This window comes from Ctenopharyngodon idella, chromosome 17, assembly GCF_019924925.1.
Source record: "Ctenopharyngodon idella isolate HZGC_01 chromosome 17, HZGC01, whole genome shotgun sequence".
In the NCBI taxonomy this organism is placed as follows: domain Eukaryota; kingdom Metazoa; phylum Chordata; class Actinopteri; order Cypriniformes; family Xenocyprididae; genus Ctenopharyngodon; species Ctenopharyngodon idella.
The window spans coordinates 10,621,204-10,634,029 of record NC_067236.1 but is presented as its reverse complement, the minus strand read 5'-3'; the positions used below and the strand labels follow the sequence as shown (position 1 = coordinate 10,634,029).

The following is a 12,826-nucleotide window of genomic DNA, read 5'->3' as shown; positions in this document are numbered from 1 at the left end:
TTCCTATGCTTTATTCCCACTGTGATCCACCAATAGTCTTTCAAGCTCCTTATCACAAATTATAATTTATTATTTACTAATAATGGATTAAATGTAATAAAATGTGATGCATATGGGTTGAACACAAAACACATTTGACAGTATAAATCCCATAGTTTTATTATGGCTAATGTGACATAAACTGATTACATATATATAGGCCACAGTTTATGACCACATTAGCTCCCACCCACACACGCAGACAAACAGAATTTCACCCCAACCATGTACATGTTATCTGCACACATAAGTTTAAAAGGAGTTCACACATGTATGGTACCATTACAGTTATGAGGGAAAAAGTTGGTCAAAACAAGTGAGTGCGCATGTATTTTAAATAACTTATTCCACTTTCAAATTAAACATAAAAAAATGAACTCATCTACCTTTAATCTCCAAAACACCATAATAATTAAGGTATTGAAAAACATCTACAAGCATGGAATAGTAGAAATTTAGATGTGCTGCAATATTTTAATATTCTTAACTACACATGGCAATTCATATATGTTTAAACACCCGTAAGAGTGTGAAAAGCTTGACCTTGGCATGAAGAAGAAATGGTTCATGCATGCAAAACAGTTTCAAAATAAGATTTTAAAAACCCAAGAAAAAAAAAAAAAGAAAAAAAAACCCATTCCATTACATTCTTACAATCATCAGCCTCAGCCAAGCAACCTTTTGAGATAAAATGCATTTCAAATACACCATGTACAAGGGTCCATGATTAAACATATTATGACCTAATACTAAACCAATTCACTTGAACAATATAAGAGCTGCATTTTTTAAAGAATATTAAAATTGGTATTAAATTTTTTTAAACTTCATCCACACTGACATTTCATTTTATCTATACAGTGCAGTTCTTATAATTCAATTTTATGCAAATAAATAGCTTAAAAATTCCAACCAGAGATTAAAAAAAAAGAAAAAAAAAAAAAGAATTCAAAATATCAAATCATGTAACTAGATAATATGCTACAGTAATAAAAAAAAAAGTAACTGGAAAGGGATGTTGGACTAGGACCAGATCAAAGTCCTATGAATATATCAAGAAAAAGAGATGGTCAAGTGACAGTAAACTCCTTCAGACAACAGATCTTTCAAGACCACAATTCACTGTTCAGTGACATTGGGATGGGTATATATATATATATTTATGGGTGTTTTATTCCCCCTAAAACAGACCAATTACCATTTGTGGAGAACTGCTGGAGCACCAGATTGGTAGAGACCAGACAGAAACTCTACTTCTGTTGGCAGTGACTAAAAAGATGGTCCTAGTTCCTAGCTTTGTGAAGATTGCGCTCCCATGCGGTAGCACCTGTTATAGAGTCCTGGGTTCAGCAGGGGGGGTGAGAGCTGGAGGGGCTGGGAGGAGGAATGTCCATTACGAAGAGGCTTCACTTGAGGCCATTGAAGCCTTAATGCCTCTAACGCACAGCTGCGACATCAACTGATCTGAGCTCGACTGACCGCTGTTGGAGAACTCAGGAAACTGAGGGGTTCTGTGTTTCCATTGCCGTAGGTTCCTGAAAAAGATAATTTGATGATCATTCTCAAATGAGATTCATAAAACAAAACCAGATGCAGGAAAAACATGCTTAAATTAGAGCAAGAATTTTCAGCCTGACTGTAATCTAAGGCGGAATTTTGGTGGAAAAGCCCATTAACTAAGAGGTTCTGATGGGAAATGGAGAGTAGAAGAGCTAATGACCTCTGTCTGGGTTTCTGAAGGCCCCGGGGTGGTCCCCTCTTCGGATGACACCTCCATCTTCTCTTCATCTATACCCTTGCGTCCCTCCACACCGTGCTCAGCTTCCCACTCTTGCAGGACCTCGTCCAGGTTGAAACGACGCCGGTAATTCACAAAGAAGTTTTTTACTTGAACCACAGACTTGTTGCCGATCACATCAGAAATGGCTTGGAAATCCCGTCCATACTTCCTTATAGCTAAGAGAGAGGGAACCGAGGATTGACCAGAATTCTACTGCTTTCATTTAACTAATCAGTCTTTATCCAACAACCATTTGAGAAATGTGGCCAAATTTACCTTGTACTGCAAGCAGCTGCTCTTCTGTGGTCCAGCGGGTATTAAATTTCTGATTAGCCTGAGGAAAACAAAGCACATTTATATATTTTGTGAACAACATTCATGCATAAAAATGGTAAATATGGCCCTCTATGAAATAAGTTGGATGGAAATAAACTGTAAAGATGTGAATATTGTTACCTCAGATGGCCTAAACTCATCCACACCTGTGTCTAGCTTATCTCTGAGGGCACTATTGTGCTGTTTAATGCTCTGAATCTGTAACAAGAAAGATAAGGGTCATTTGCATCATTTTCAAAGTTCTCAGTTTTAGACGACAACCGTCTACTGTCCGTCAGATTTACTTCTAGCTCAGCCTAAAGTCTCAAATATATAAAACACTGAGATGAAAGTGATGTTGCTGAGGAGTAATGAAACTCTAACCTGTCGTTTTATGGCAATGAGCTCCATATCCAGCTGCCTCAGAACACTAACTGCAGCCGGGCCGCTACTGGACATTGCTGTCACATCATCTGAGTTTAAATGCATTCCTTTAGGAGGTTTCTTCTTTGCTCTATGTAGGTTCCTCCCAGCAAGTCCCTGTACCTCCTTCTTAACATGCAGTGACTTCTCTGCAATATTTGCTGGCTGCAGAAACACACGGAGCCATTTGAAACTCTGATTGATTTAAAACATGTTTAATTATGTAGATTTATATATGTACAGAGAATGAGACATTATCAAAAAAAAAATTAACATTTAAAATATAAATTTAGTATAGTACCTTTTGCACAACTGCGGGTTTTGATTCTTGTTTCTCAAGTCCAGATGTTCCCTTAAAAAAAGAGAACTGTTTTATTGAGACAGACGCTAAATATGTAAAGTGTAGCAGCACTGCTAAAAGTTAAAATAACCTAAATATAAATATTCTCAAAAAAAAAAAAAAAAAACCCATCATCTAATTATGTTAATGCATAACTGAGACGCTATTGCTGAAAACTGTGCATAATAATGTGCAGAAATATATTCATTATTATATATTACCTCTTTCTTCTCATCCTTATTTAGCTCAATTTCAGCATCCCCTGGAGAGATGCAACCATTTTCTTCTCCTTCTTCATCACTACATAAAAAAAACAAAAACAAAGTTCAAATATGTCATTTCCTTTTCAACAATGACAATGTTGTGTTCTAAAAATAGACCATGCTAGCATTCCATGACAGCATAATCTTTGATCAAGTCTCTTAAAACCAAAGTAAACACAAAAAGAGACATCAAACATCCTATTAATATCTTCATGCTGACCTCTCCTCTCTGTCTCTCTTCTGTTTGCGTGCATGGCGGTCCATCACACTCGTTTTGCTGCGCGTTTTCTTCCACGAGTAATAGAATCTAACCAGGCTTGCAATTGACTTGTCTGGAAGCTGGTACAAAAAAAAAAAAGCTGGTACTTGCAAATCAAACACATAAGCAATGGAAACATCAGACATACCATAATGATACATCATTATTCATGATCAAAGCTGACACTGATTCAGTTGTAGTTGAGCCTAAGCAGCATTAGAATTTAGGACTTGACAGAACCCATTTGGTCTTCATATGCACCAGTGACTGTTTATTAATAAACTGGATTTCAGAGGCTCCTCGTGATTGGTTGTCAGTTTAATTTGTGAAGATGCATATTCTCTCAAATGCATGTTTTATTTTAATGGTGAGAGTGGTTTCAGCCATCTCACTCACCATCTGCTGGATGCGGTGAAACGTCTTTCCATGAAAGCTGAAACCCTGTTCAAACAGCACCTTGTCTTCAACTGTCCATTCATCTGGAAAAGGGGTGAAGTTGGGAAGATCTGCCAAAGATTTTTCAATGTTGTGTTTGTGCCAAAACAGCATGCCCAATGCCTGTTAAATACAGAAAGCCACATCATGACCCATGTTTCGCCGACATTTTAGACTGTTAAAATTATGTTTGCTGCTGTGAAACTCTAACTATAAGAAATATTCAACTAATGCAGTAAAGAAATATTCTACCTTATCTTATGAGTTACAATAAGACACATTAAAAAAACATTGATTTTGCCTACAAAGCCTACAAAAATGTCAACATAATCATTTTACCTGCTCCATATTGTACCCATGTTTTTCTTTGGCTATTGCAATATACTCATCCACTGTAACAAAAACAGGACAAAAACAATCATCAGAACATATATCAAAAATAAATCAAACATCTAAAAATAAAAACCCTTAAAAAAGATAAACATTTTACATAATACATTTCTTTGAATGACAAATATTTAATACATTAAAATCATTATTTCCTCCTATAAATAGGCTCCTCAACACTATTGTGTGACTGATTTAAGCCAGTATTTAAAGATGAATTGTGTAATTTCTGTGCCACTAGAGGCACCGAGCAAAATTTTGGAATGGCAATAATACAATACTACTAATATTCTATGCAAATTGTAGAATTGACACGTATCTCAGATACCATCTTAAAAGATATAAAGTATTACAGACATCCAGTAGCAGCTCCTGACTGTAAATTTAGGTAGGGCAGATCCTGGGTCTTATCACTAGTTTATGATAAACATTTTGTAAGCTTTATATTCCAATCGTTGAACACATGCAGACACACTTTTGGCAGAGGTCTAATGTCCTTGCATAATTCAGCCTGAAAGCAGTGCTCTAATGATGACTGACAGGCTTTAAGAACACACAACATGCATAGAATGCTATCTTAGTATTGCCTTAGTATTTATTGCCTCTGAATGTTGTTTTAGAGTGTTAGAAGTTGCGGAGAAATTCCACTGAGGAAAAGAAAGTCGTTTCTATTCTCAGAACAAACATAAAACAAAAACAGCAAAACTATATAAAGGCTGTTCACATTAGCACGTTTAAACTTTCATTAATTTAATACGAAGAACAGACATGGCAATTAGTTACTGACCTGATGCAGACTAATATACACAAAGCTGAAGCGGATTCATATAGTCTTGGTCTGGAACGAGGTTTACATAAGGAAATGTGAAAATAAGCAAGGCAGTCTGAAATCTGCCCCAATGGCTCTCAATTAGAGCTTGCTGCAGTTACATTTTTTACCACATATTCACATTGGAAAATTGTGGGGCGCTGACTTAAAATAGCCTAGAAATCCGAAAAATTTGTAACAGAATGCTGAATACATTTACATTTTATTGTTGATTCAGTTTATATAGAGGTCCATGTTTAGCATGAATATTTTGGTGACTGCCCCATCTGCCCTTACAGACGAGCAATGACTGCAGACATCCCACCTCTCCTGGAAGGTCCAGGAGTCTCTCACATTACCGTTTTCACTTGGTATTACTACGGGCTTCAAATGCGTCTCTTGTGACCGTTTGCGTACGAATTTCCTATTATTTCATTTTCTTATTATTTCTGTTGTAATGCAATGTTCAGTAAGGAGGAGGGGGCGTTTGTGCCATCTGAAATGAGTTTTTGCTTGGTGGGATGTCGGCATTACACAGTAATACTACTACACAACCTCTTTGAATATTCATTGGCTATCTGAATACAGCCCTTGTCTTCCATTGGTTGGACAAACAGTCCCCCTCCAGACTCAAATGTTGGTTAATTATCCCATTTGGGCTAAACGGATCAAAATCGTTCCCGTTTTTTTTGTGGAAATCACACCACAAATGACTCTCTGTATTATGCTGTGAGAGTAGAAAGTAATTTATCCTCAAAAAAATTACACACTTCAGCTTTAAAGTGTCAGAATAACACTGGGTAGCATGATAAAATTAGAAAGAATGCCAATATCTACATATGAAAACAGTTAATGCTGGTTTATTATTTATACAGCCAATTAACATCCTCATAAAATGACTCACATTTGGCCTCTGGTATGCTCGGATTTGGAAACCACACCAGCATTCCCAGATTATCTCTCTCTTGGCTTGCCTTTGCTACTTCTGATGACAAAAAAAGAGACATTAGTGGATTCAACAAGAACACATCCATCTATTTTGACTTAAAACAAAAACAATTTTTACTACTAATAGCAATTTTTCACTAAAAGGCCTTTTCTTGAATCCAAGCCAAATCTTTTAATAATTAGATAAAAACGAAAGGTTTAAAGTTATACGAACTAAAAAGGAGTTATATTACATTAGAATTAGAAAGAAAATAATGAACGCTCTTCAGTATGACACCGATCAGGTGCTCATTATCCTCACCTCAAGTTTCAAATATCAACCAGCAAAAGTTTTTTCTTTCATCTTTTGTTTTGTTTTAACATCTTTATGAACAATAACTAACTATTTTCAATGTAGGCTGCCAAAGAGACAAAAAAATAAATTATTAGTGTTGCTGAAGATGAAGTGCACTAAACGGACTAACTATTCCAACAACGAACAGTGTTTGAGGCTATTACGCCATCCACCCTGTGCTGTCAAAGAATCTTCCAACACTCAAAAGTCACATACCAGGATCATAATCAGGAACAACTGCCTGATACTGCAGTCCAACTCGCATCCCGCCTGCACCTTGAGAACAACAAAATAACAAATCAGATGGACTGATTACATTCATCAGAAGTGTATGAACTTGTGAAGAGGGACCGAGGCTACCACCGTGACTTACCATGCTCGTCATCACTTGAGGAACCCGAACTTCCTTCCTCCCATGAATTGTTACTGTTCCCATTTGAAGTAAAACTTTTGGTCGGATTATTTACAGAGTTTCTGCCCCTTCTTTTACCCGATATCTCAGCGGTGCCCTTCTCTAACATCGCAGGCATCTTAACAGCGAAACGCAAAAGAGCTTGAAGGAACTTGGGCTCGCTGGCTGCTCGCTATAGCTAAGCTAACTCAGCTCAACTGCTCTGATCTGAAACAAATAACACCGTCCTGCACTAATGCAAACTCCTCCAACTGGCTATATAGAGCTACGAATTCTTAAAAATGTGCATCGAATGCATAATATTTCCCCCAGTCCCAATATCAAATGAAGTTTGGCTTTGGAAGCGGATAAAAGCACATATGGCTGCAGTGCTAGCAGTGCGGCTGTTCTAGCGTTAGCTCGCTCGCTCTCTCTCTCTCTCTCTCTCTCTCTCTCTCTCCCCTTTTCTCTTTCTCTCTGATTGACCTGCTTTAGCTAACGTCAGTTCCTCTTCGAAACAGAAATTGTTCAAACTTCTTCTGCATATAATAATAAACGAAATTATTTTCTCCAGGCCCAGCGTCAAAGTAGGGTTTGTCTAGAAAACATCGATGTACATCAAAAGCAACTCTAGACAGCTATAAGCATCATCAGCTCACACTCTGTACTTTTGGACTAGTTCAGTGAAAATCCATGCTTCCTTAATGAGTGCATCCAGACATCAGCTAGCATGACCTCCCACTATAACAAACAGTTGACGTTATTCCTTAAAACGAACTATTATCTATATTTTCATTAGTATTGCTTATTTCTTAATTTCTTTTTTAGCTTCACTAGTAAACTATTGCTTTGTCGCTATAGTCACTATCCCAGCAGTGATATAACTATTCTGTTACTAGTGAAAAATTACATCTTTTTCAGACAGTAACCAGTACGGACATTGATAATGAAAAAAACTCATGAAACTCAAAGTAGAAGAATTATCATCCAGACTTCACTTAAACTAGCATCTGTGGCTTTGAGTCAGATGTGTTTTTAGATTGTGGATAGTCATATTTAATTTACATTCTAGTTAAACTAGTTTACTCTATTTTATTATTATTATTTAATTATGTATTTTGGACAAAAAAAACTCAAGTGTCAGGCATGCTCAAAATTTAAAAAGCATAGTTCACCTAAAAATTAACATTGTCATTATTTTCATTTTCTTTCAATTTACTTTTATTACATTGAGAAACTAAAAGAACCCCCACTATTTAAGACATGGTTAGTTTTTGCATTTTTGTGTATTAACTAGTGTGTTATAGCAAGTTATTAGATACTTGTGCATATTTATGAGACACTAGATCTGTCACTATTGTTAGACCAACAATTGGAATGCAATTGTCTAAAAAAAAACAAAAAAAAAAAAACAAGTTGTTTCTAATGAATAGTTATAGAATAGAAATATACGAATCAATATTGGATTATTTACAAATAAATAAAATATTAATTATTAGATTAGTATTTGGAAGGAATACATTTATTTATTGTGATGTTTATGCATTTGGTCTCACTGTAATTTTATGTCACTTGAAGTAGGCCTACACCTGTCAATTTAGGACTACAAATTCATCTACACAGACTGTGCCTCTTAAAATACTGATCTTTGCCATTATTAAGGCCATTTCTTATGGTGGCAGCTCAAAATAAATGTATAAAAAGCAGGTGAGAGCCCACTGAGATCCTGAACATTAGTGTAAACAGCACATATGAACTGAAAATAGTATTTAAAGACATTTTAATTAATCAAATCCAAAACAGCTTAAAAATGAGAAACAGTAGGCCTACATTTTCTGCAGTAATATGGCTATACAGTTACACAGGTTGTAACATGTTATTTTATCTGATTACGCTCTGATCATTTCTCATAATCTCAGGGCCTTACCTCATATTGTGACATATAGGCAAAATAAATTTTTGGGCAAAATCTCATGTTATAAAAGATGAAGAGTTTCGCACAGGCTATTTAAGACAGTATGGCTATGCCTCGACGTCACTCTTCTCTGCTCCTCAAATACATAAAATATTAGCCTTTACATATAGTGTTTCATAAATAAAGAAAACACCGTATTCAGAGAACCAGTTTTTTATTTACCATTGTATTGCAAACAAGCAGAGACGGTCCACGATAGACGCAGGGTGGAGTTATGAGCTTTGACCGACAGTTTGAGGGTGACCAATAGTAATGATTTATGAAAAAAAAGGGACAAAATATGGAGATACGAGGTTTCTGCCCAATATTTAGAATTTTGTTAATTTAGATAGTAATTGTCTTTAGGCCCCAATGTACTTTAAACAAAATCGAAGAACGAACTGATGTGACGTCATTTTGAACAAAATCAGGCCAAAACAAAGTTCGTTTTGGGAGTTTGAAGTGGCTTGCCAAAGCGAACTCTCAGGAAAAGTTTGCTCCAGCTGCAAAACACCCTCGTTCTACCATTGGTCCGTGACGATAATGTAGGTGTGCGCTGAGGCTCCGCCTTCTTTCATGACTCTTCTCTCTGACTCATTTTTCATCTGTTGAGTCTGTTGAGGTAGGATCTCCGCGGGTCAAAACATGGACACACTGGATAGCTGCTTTATAGTAAAAAATGAAGTTGTGCTTCTGATGAAATGAGACAGTTCTTTTCATGTTTGATACTGTAAAGCTGCTTGCCTTTAAGCAATCTATTGAATAAAATGGCATATTAATAAACATGACGTGACTTTACTGGAGTGCTAATTTGCAGAGCTAGTGCTAAAATACCCATGTTGCTATGATCAGATGCTTTTCTCTTTCTATAAAACAAAAATGCTTGCTGTTTTCTCATTTTTGTTGTGTTTATTTTGTTATTGAGAGGAAAGCGTGCTGCACATATTTACAAATTCATCTAGACGTCGCTCTCAGCAGTGTGGGCGGCGTCAGATAACAGCGACCTTCTCGTGACCTTGCGAAACGTTCCCTAAAAGTTCTCTAAAGGAGACGAAAATTCCGAAGCTTTACAGAACATTCGGGACGTTCCTAAAACGTCCTCTTTTGGTAATGAAAGTGCTGCAGTTCAAGGTTCCTTATATGACTTTAGGGGGACGTTCCATTTTGTTTATTTTATGGTCAAAAAAGAACGTTACAAAGAGGACATTTAGGACATTAACAGAACGTTCCCACATGGTCCTCTGTTGGTCATTTAATAACGTTCCCCATATGAGTTTAGGGGGACGTCTATTTTGGTTATTTTATGGTCACGCGAGAACGTTACAAAGAGGACATTTGGGAAGTTAACAGAACGTCCTATAGTATTAGTCCCCTAAACATTCTCAGAACGTCCTGAATGTTCCCTGAAGGTCCACCAAATAACGTCCCCCAACCCTTAAAAGAACTCCACATCGTGACCGTATCTGAACGTAGCTACTAGGAACGTTACTAGGCAACGTCCTTAACACCAGTGGGGACGTTCTGAGAATGTTCTGGGAACGTAAAATTTCTAGCGGGGATATTGCTGCTCACGTATTTGGAACTACCCCGAAACGAAGAACGAAAAAGAACTTCGCTGTGAGTATATCGAGGCCTTACAGTGTTTTACTATGAGAGTGAAATAATAATAGCCTAATAATAATAATAAACTGATATTATTTAGAAGAGATCATTTTTGTGTCCAACAATAAGCAGAAACAATTTGTTTTATTTTATTACATGAAATAATAATAATAATAATAATAAATAATAATAACCAAAGAATAGCGGAGGTCTAATATAAATTCTGAAAAATGATTTAGTAACAAACTTACGTATCTATTTTTTTCTGAAGAAACAAAAAAAATGCAATCATAACACTTATCCGCTAGATGGCGCACATGCTCCTCAACACACATCTCAGTCACCCTTTGATAAGGCTCCACTTTTGTTCCTTCAGTTTAGACATTCCAATAGTGTCTGGAGTTCTATCACCCAGTTTTATTAATTTTGACTTTGACATAATTTTGTCCTTGACTTCTTCCAAAAGACAAAAAGGAAAAAAAAAAATGCATATTTATATAATTAATATAACCTCGAAGAAAACACCAATAATTGTTTACCATAATAATAAACATTTTTTCAGAATGCCATGATAAACAGATCGGGTAGATCACACCGTGAAAGAGCGCATGGCTCGGCCTGTGGAATATTATGTAACAAGAGTTGTGGTGAATGTACTGAATGCGCGGGGGTCACTCGATATCGCCCAAACATACAGTACGCACACATGCGTTCTACACTAATAAGGAAAGGTTGGAGGCACTTTGTACCCTTGTGACGTGCGCTAGCATCCAATGGCAAAGAGCGCAGCGACACGCGTAAACCAACACGCGCTGCCCAGCATATAAAAACTCTCGGTTGAGTTTCTAGTGGGGTTTGAAGGCGGGTGAACGGTTTTAGACTCTATCGTACGAAATTACCGCCTTATTATTTATTATTCCGCCTAGTCTCCTGCAAATATTCTCACAGATGTTTCAGTATCAGCTCTGACTGCATTGAACACCACGAGAAACAAAATTAAATAGCAATTTTAATACAAAACAGCCCCCCAAAACGTTTAATATAACGGCGGAACTCACAATGCCTTTGGAACTGGGGATGTACGAGAGTCGCGCGGATTATAAATCCCCGAAACAATGCCAAAAAACCTCATTTGCATTTTATCAGGCTGTACGGGACCTGTTGCCGGTGTGGGTCCTGGAGGATATGCGGACAATGGAGGTGTTTCATTGGGAAGACGACGGACAGGCGTGCGCGTACACCCCGTCGGAGGCGTTTCTGTACGCGCTTGTACATGATCACCAGCAGTACGCGCGTTATTTACTCAACAGGTTCTCCGCCCGCGCGCTGGAGATGCCCAGCAGAAGTTTCTGCTGCTGTCAGGCATCCACCACACCGCACCTGACAATAGCCGTCCGCTACAACCGCACCAACATCCTGAAAATGATTATGGACACTATTAAAGACTTTACAGACTGCGAGAGACGGAGCTACCTAAACCGTCACGGGTGCGCGCATACTGACGGCAGCAAGACCGCGCTGCATCTCGCGTGTGATCTGGTTCGTCCTGAGTGCTTGATACTGTTGCTGGGTCACGGCGCCTGTCCTTACGCAACGGACCTGACAGGGAACACCCCCTTGGACTGTTTACTCACACAGATTTGCCAGAGCGACTTTGACATGCGGACGAAGCGCATCTGCCTCGGCTACCTCATTTTATTCATGCCCACATTTCGCTTCCAGATGAAAAGACAGTTGCAGGACAACGCCGATGTGTGGAGGGGTCTTATAGGAGAGCAGGCCTTCCAGTTGCTCTCAGGATCATCACCTCCTTCACTGTTCGTTCAGGCCATGCAGAAGCTCAGCCAGTCCATTCCCAAAGAACAGCTGGACTCACTGCCGGACTTCTTGAAACCTCTGGACTTCAGACTGGATCAAGCTTAATGTAATAAAGCACATTGTTTGACTCCATTGTTTCTTGAAATATTCAGGTTTGAGTGTATGTGATAAGCTCTGTAAATATGTGAATAGTTTGGTGTTGTACATTAGGGTACCTGCATTGTGAAATATACTGTAAAATTATTAAATATATATATTTTTTTGCATTTGTTGTCTTGGAGCTTGATTCAAGTTGAAGTTGATTCAAGATGCATTCTGGGTCTTATAATTAAAAAAATAGACATCTTTCTTTGTCTTAAACATAAACAGTGAAAAGTTTTGGACACAATTACTCATCTCTAATATTACTATTTTCCTTGAGTTAGGTTAATACAGTTTTTAAAACAGTACTAATGAAAATAATTCCAGTAAGAAAGATTATACAAGAAGTCAGAAATCTTAAACACATTTTGAGCTTCTTCAAAGCTCTTCTTCTGCACCTTTTGCATGGGACATTCTCTCAACCAACTTCATGTGGTGCATCCAGGGATTTTTTCATTATTTTCATTTTTGTGTAAACTATCCCTTTAAGGTCCTTTCACACAAAAAGTGAAATGAATAAGCCTCAGGCTGAAGAAAATGCATATTTATGCCTGTACAGTAGAGGGCAAAGACATTGGTTAATAAAGTG

The 12,826-nt window shown here is 37.5% G+C and overlaps 2 protein-coding genes across 6 annotated transcripts; one reads left to right on the top strand and one right to left on the bottom strand.

Moving 5' to 3' along the window:
• Positions 1-133: 133 nt before the first annotated feature.
• Positions 134-7,327, bottom strand: rcor1 (REST corepressor 1). Of its 5 annotated transcripts, none has more exons than XM_051869122.1 (13): positions 6,705-7,327; positions 6,548-6,607; positions 5,954-6,034; positions 4,194-4,246; positions 3,816-3,977; positions 3,381-3,499; positions 3,119-3,197; positions 2,859-2,924; positions 2,519-2,752; positions 2,276-2,353; positions 2,096-2,153; positions 1,760-1,995; positions 134-1,574 (listed from the first exon to the last, which is right to left on the bottom strand). In XM_051869122.1, exons 1-13 carry the CDS (start codon positions 6,859-6,861, stop codon positions 1,533-1,535), a joined length of 1,425 nt encoding a protein of 474 aa, XP_051725082.1. In that variant the 5' UTR covers positions 6,862-7,327; the 3' UTR covers positions 134-1,532. The 5 variants fall into 5 exon arrangements, with proteins under 5 accessions (XP_051725082.1, XP_051725084.1, XP_051725085.1 ...); XM_051869124.1 differs by having other exon boundaries at positions 2,859-2,909; positions 6,705-7,323; XM_051869125.1 differs by having other exon boundaries at positions 2,519-2,722; positions 6,705-7,322.
• Positions 7,328-11,111: 3,784 nt separating this feature from the next.
• Positions 11,112-12,362, top strand: ankrd9 (ankyrin repeat domain 9). The gene has a single exon (XM_051869128.1). The coding sequence runs from the start codon at positions 11,338-11,340 to the stop codon at positions 12,199-12,201; it is 864 nt and encodes a 287-aa protein (XP_051725088.1). The 5' UTR covers positions 11,112-11,337; the 3' UTR covers positions 12,202-12,362.
• The last annotated feature ends 464 nt before the right edge of the window (positions 12,363-12,826 follow it).

Coding starts and splice junctions, on each gene's coding strand:
- rcor1 (XM_051869122.1), bottom strand. CDS start 6,861: ATGCCTGCGATGTTAGAGAAGGGCACCGCTGAGATATCGGGTAAAAGA. Junction 3,978..4,193: donor ATGGGTACAATATGGAGCAG/GTAAAATGATTA, acceptor TGTATTTAACAG/GCATTGGGCATGCTGTTTTG. Junction 3,500..3,815: donor TTCACCGCATCCAGCAGATG/GTGAGTGAGATG, acceptor TTTTTGTACCAG/CTTCCAGACAAGTCAATTGC.
- ankrd9 (XM_051869128.1), top strand. CDS start 11,338: ATGCCTTTGGAACTGGGGATGTACGAGAGTCGCGCGGATTATAAATCC.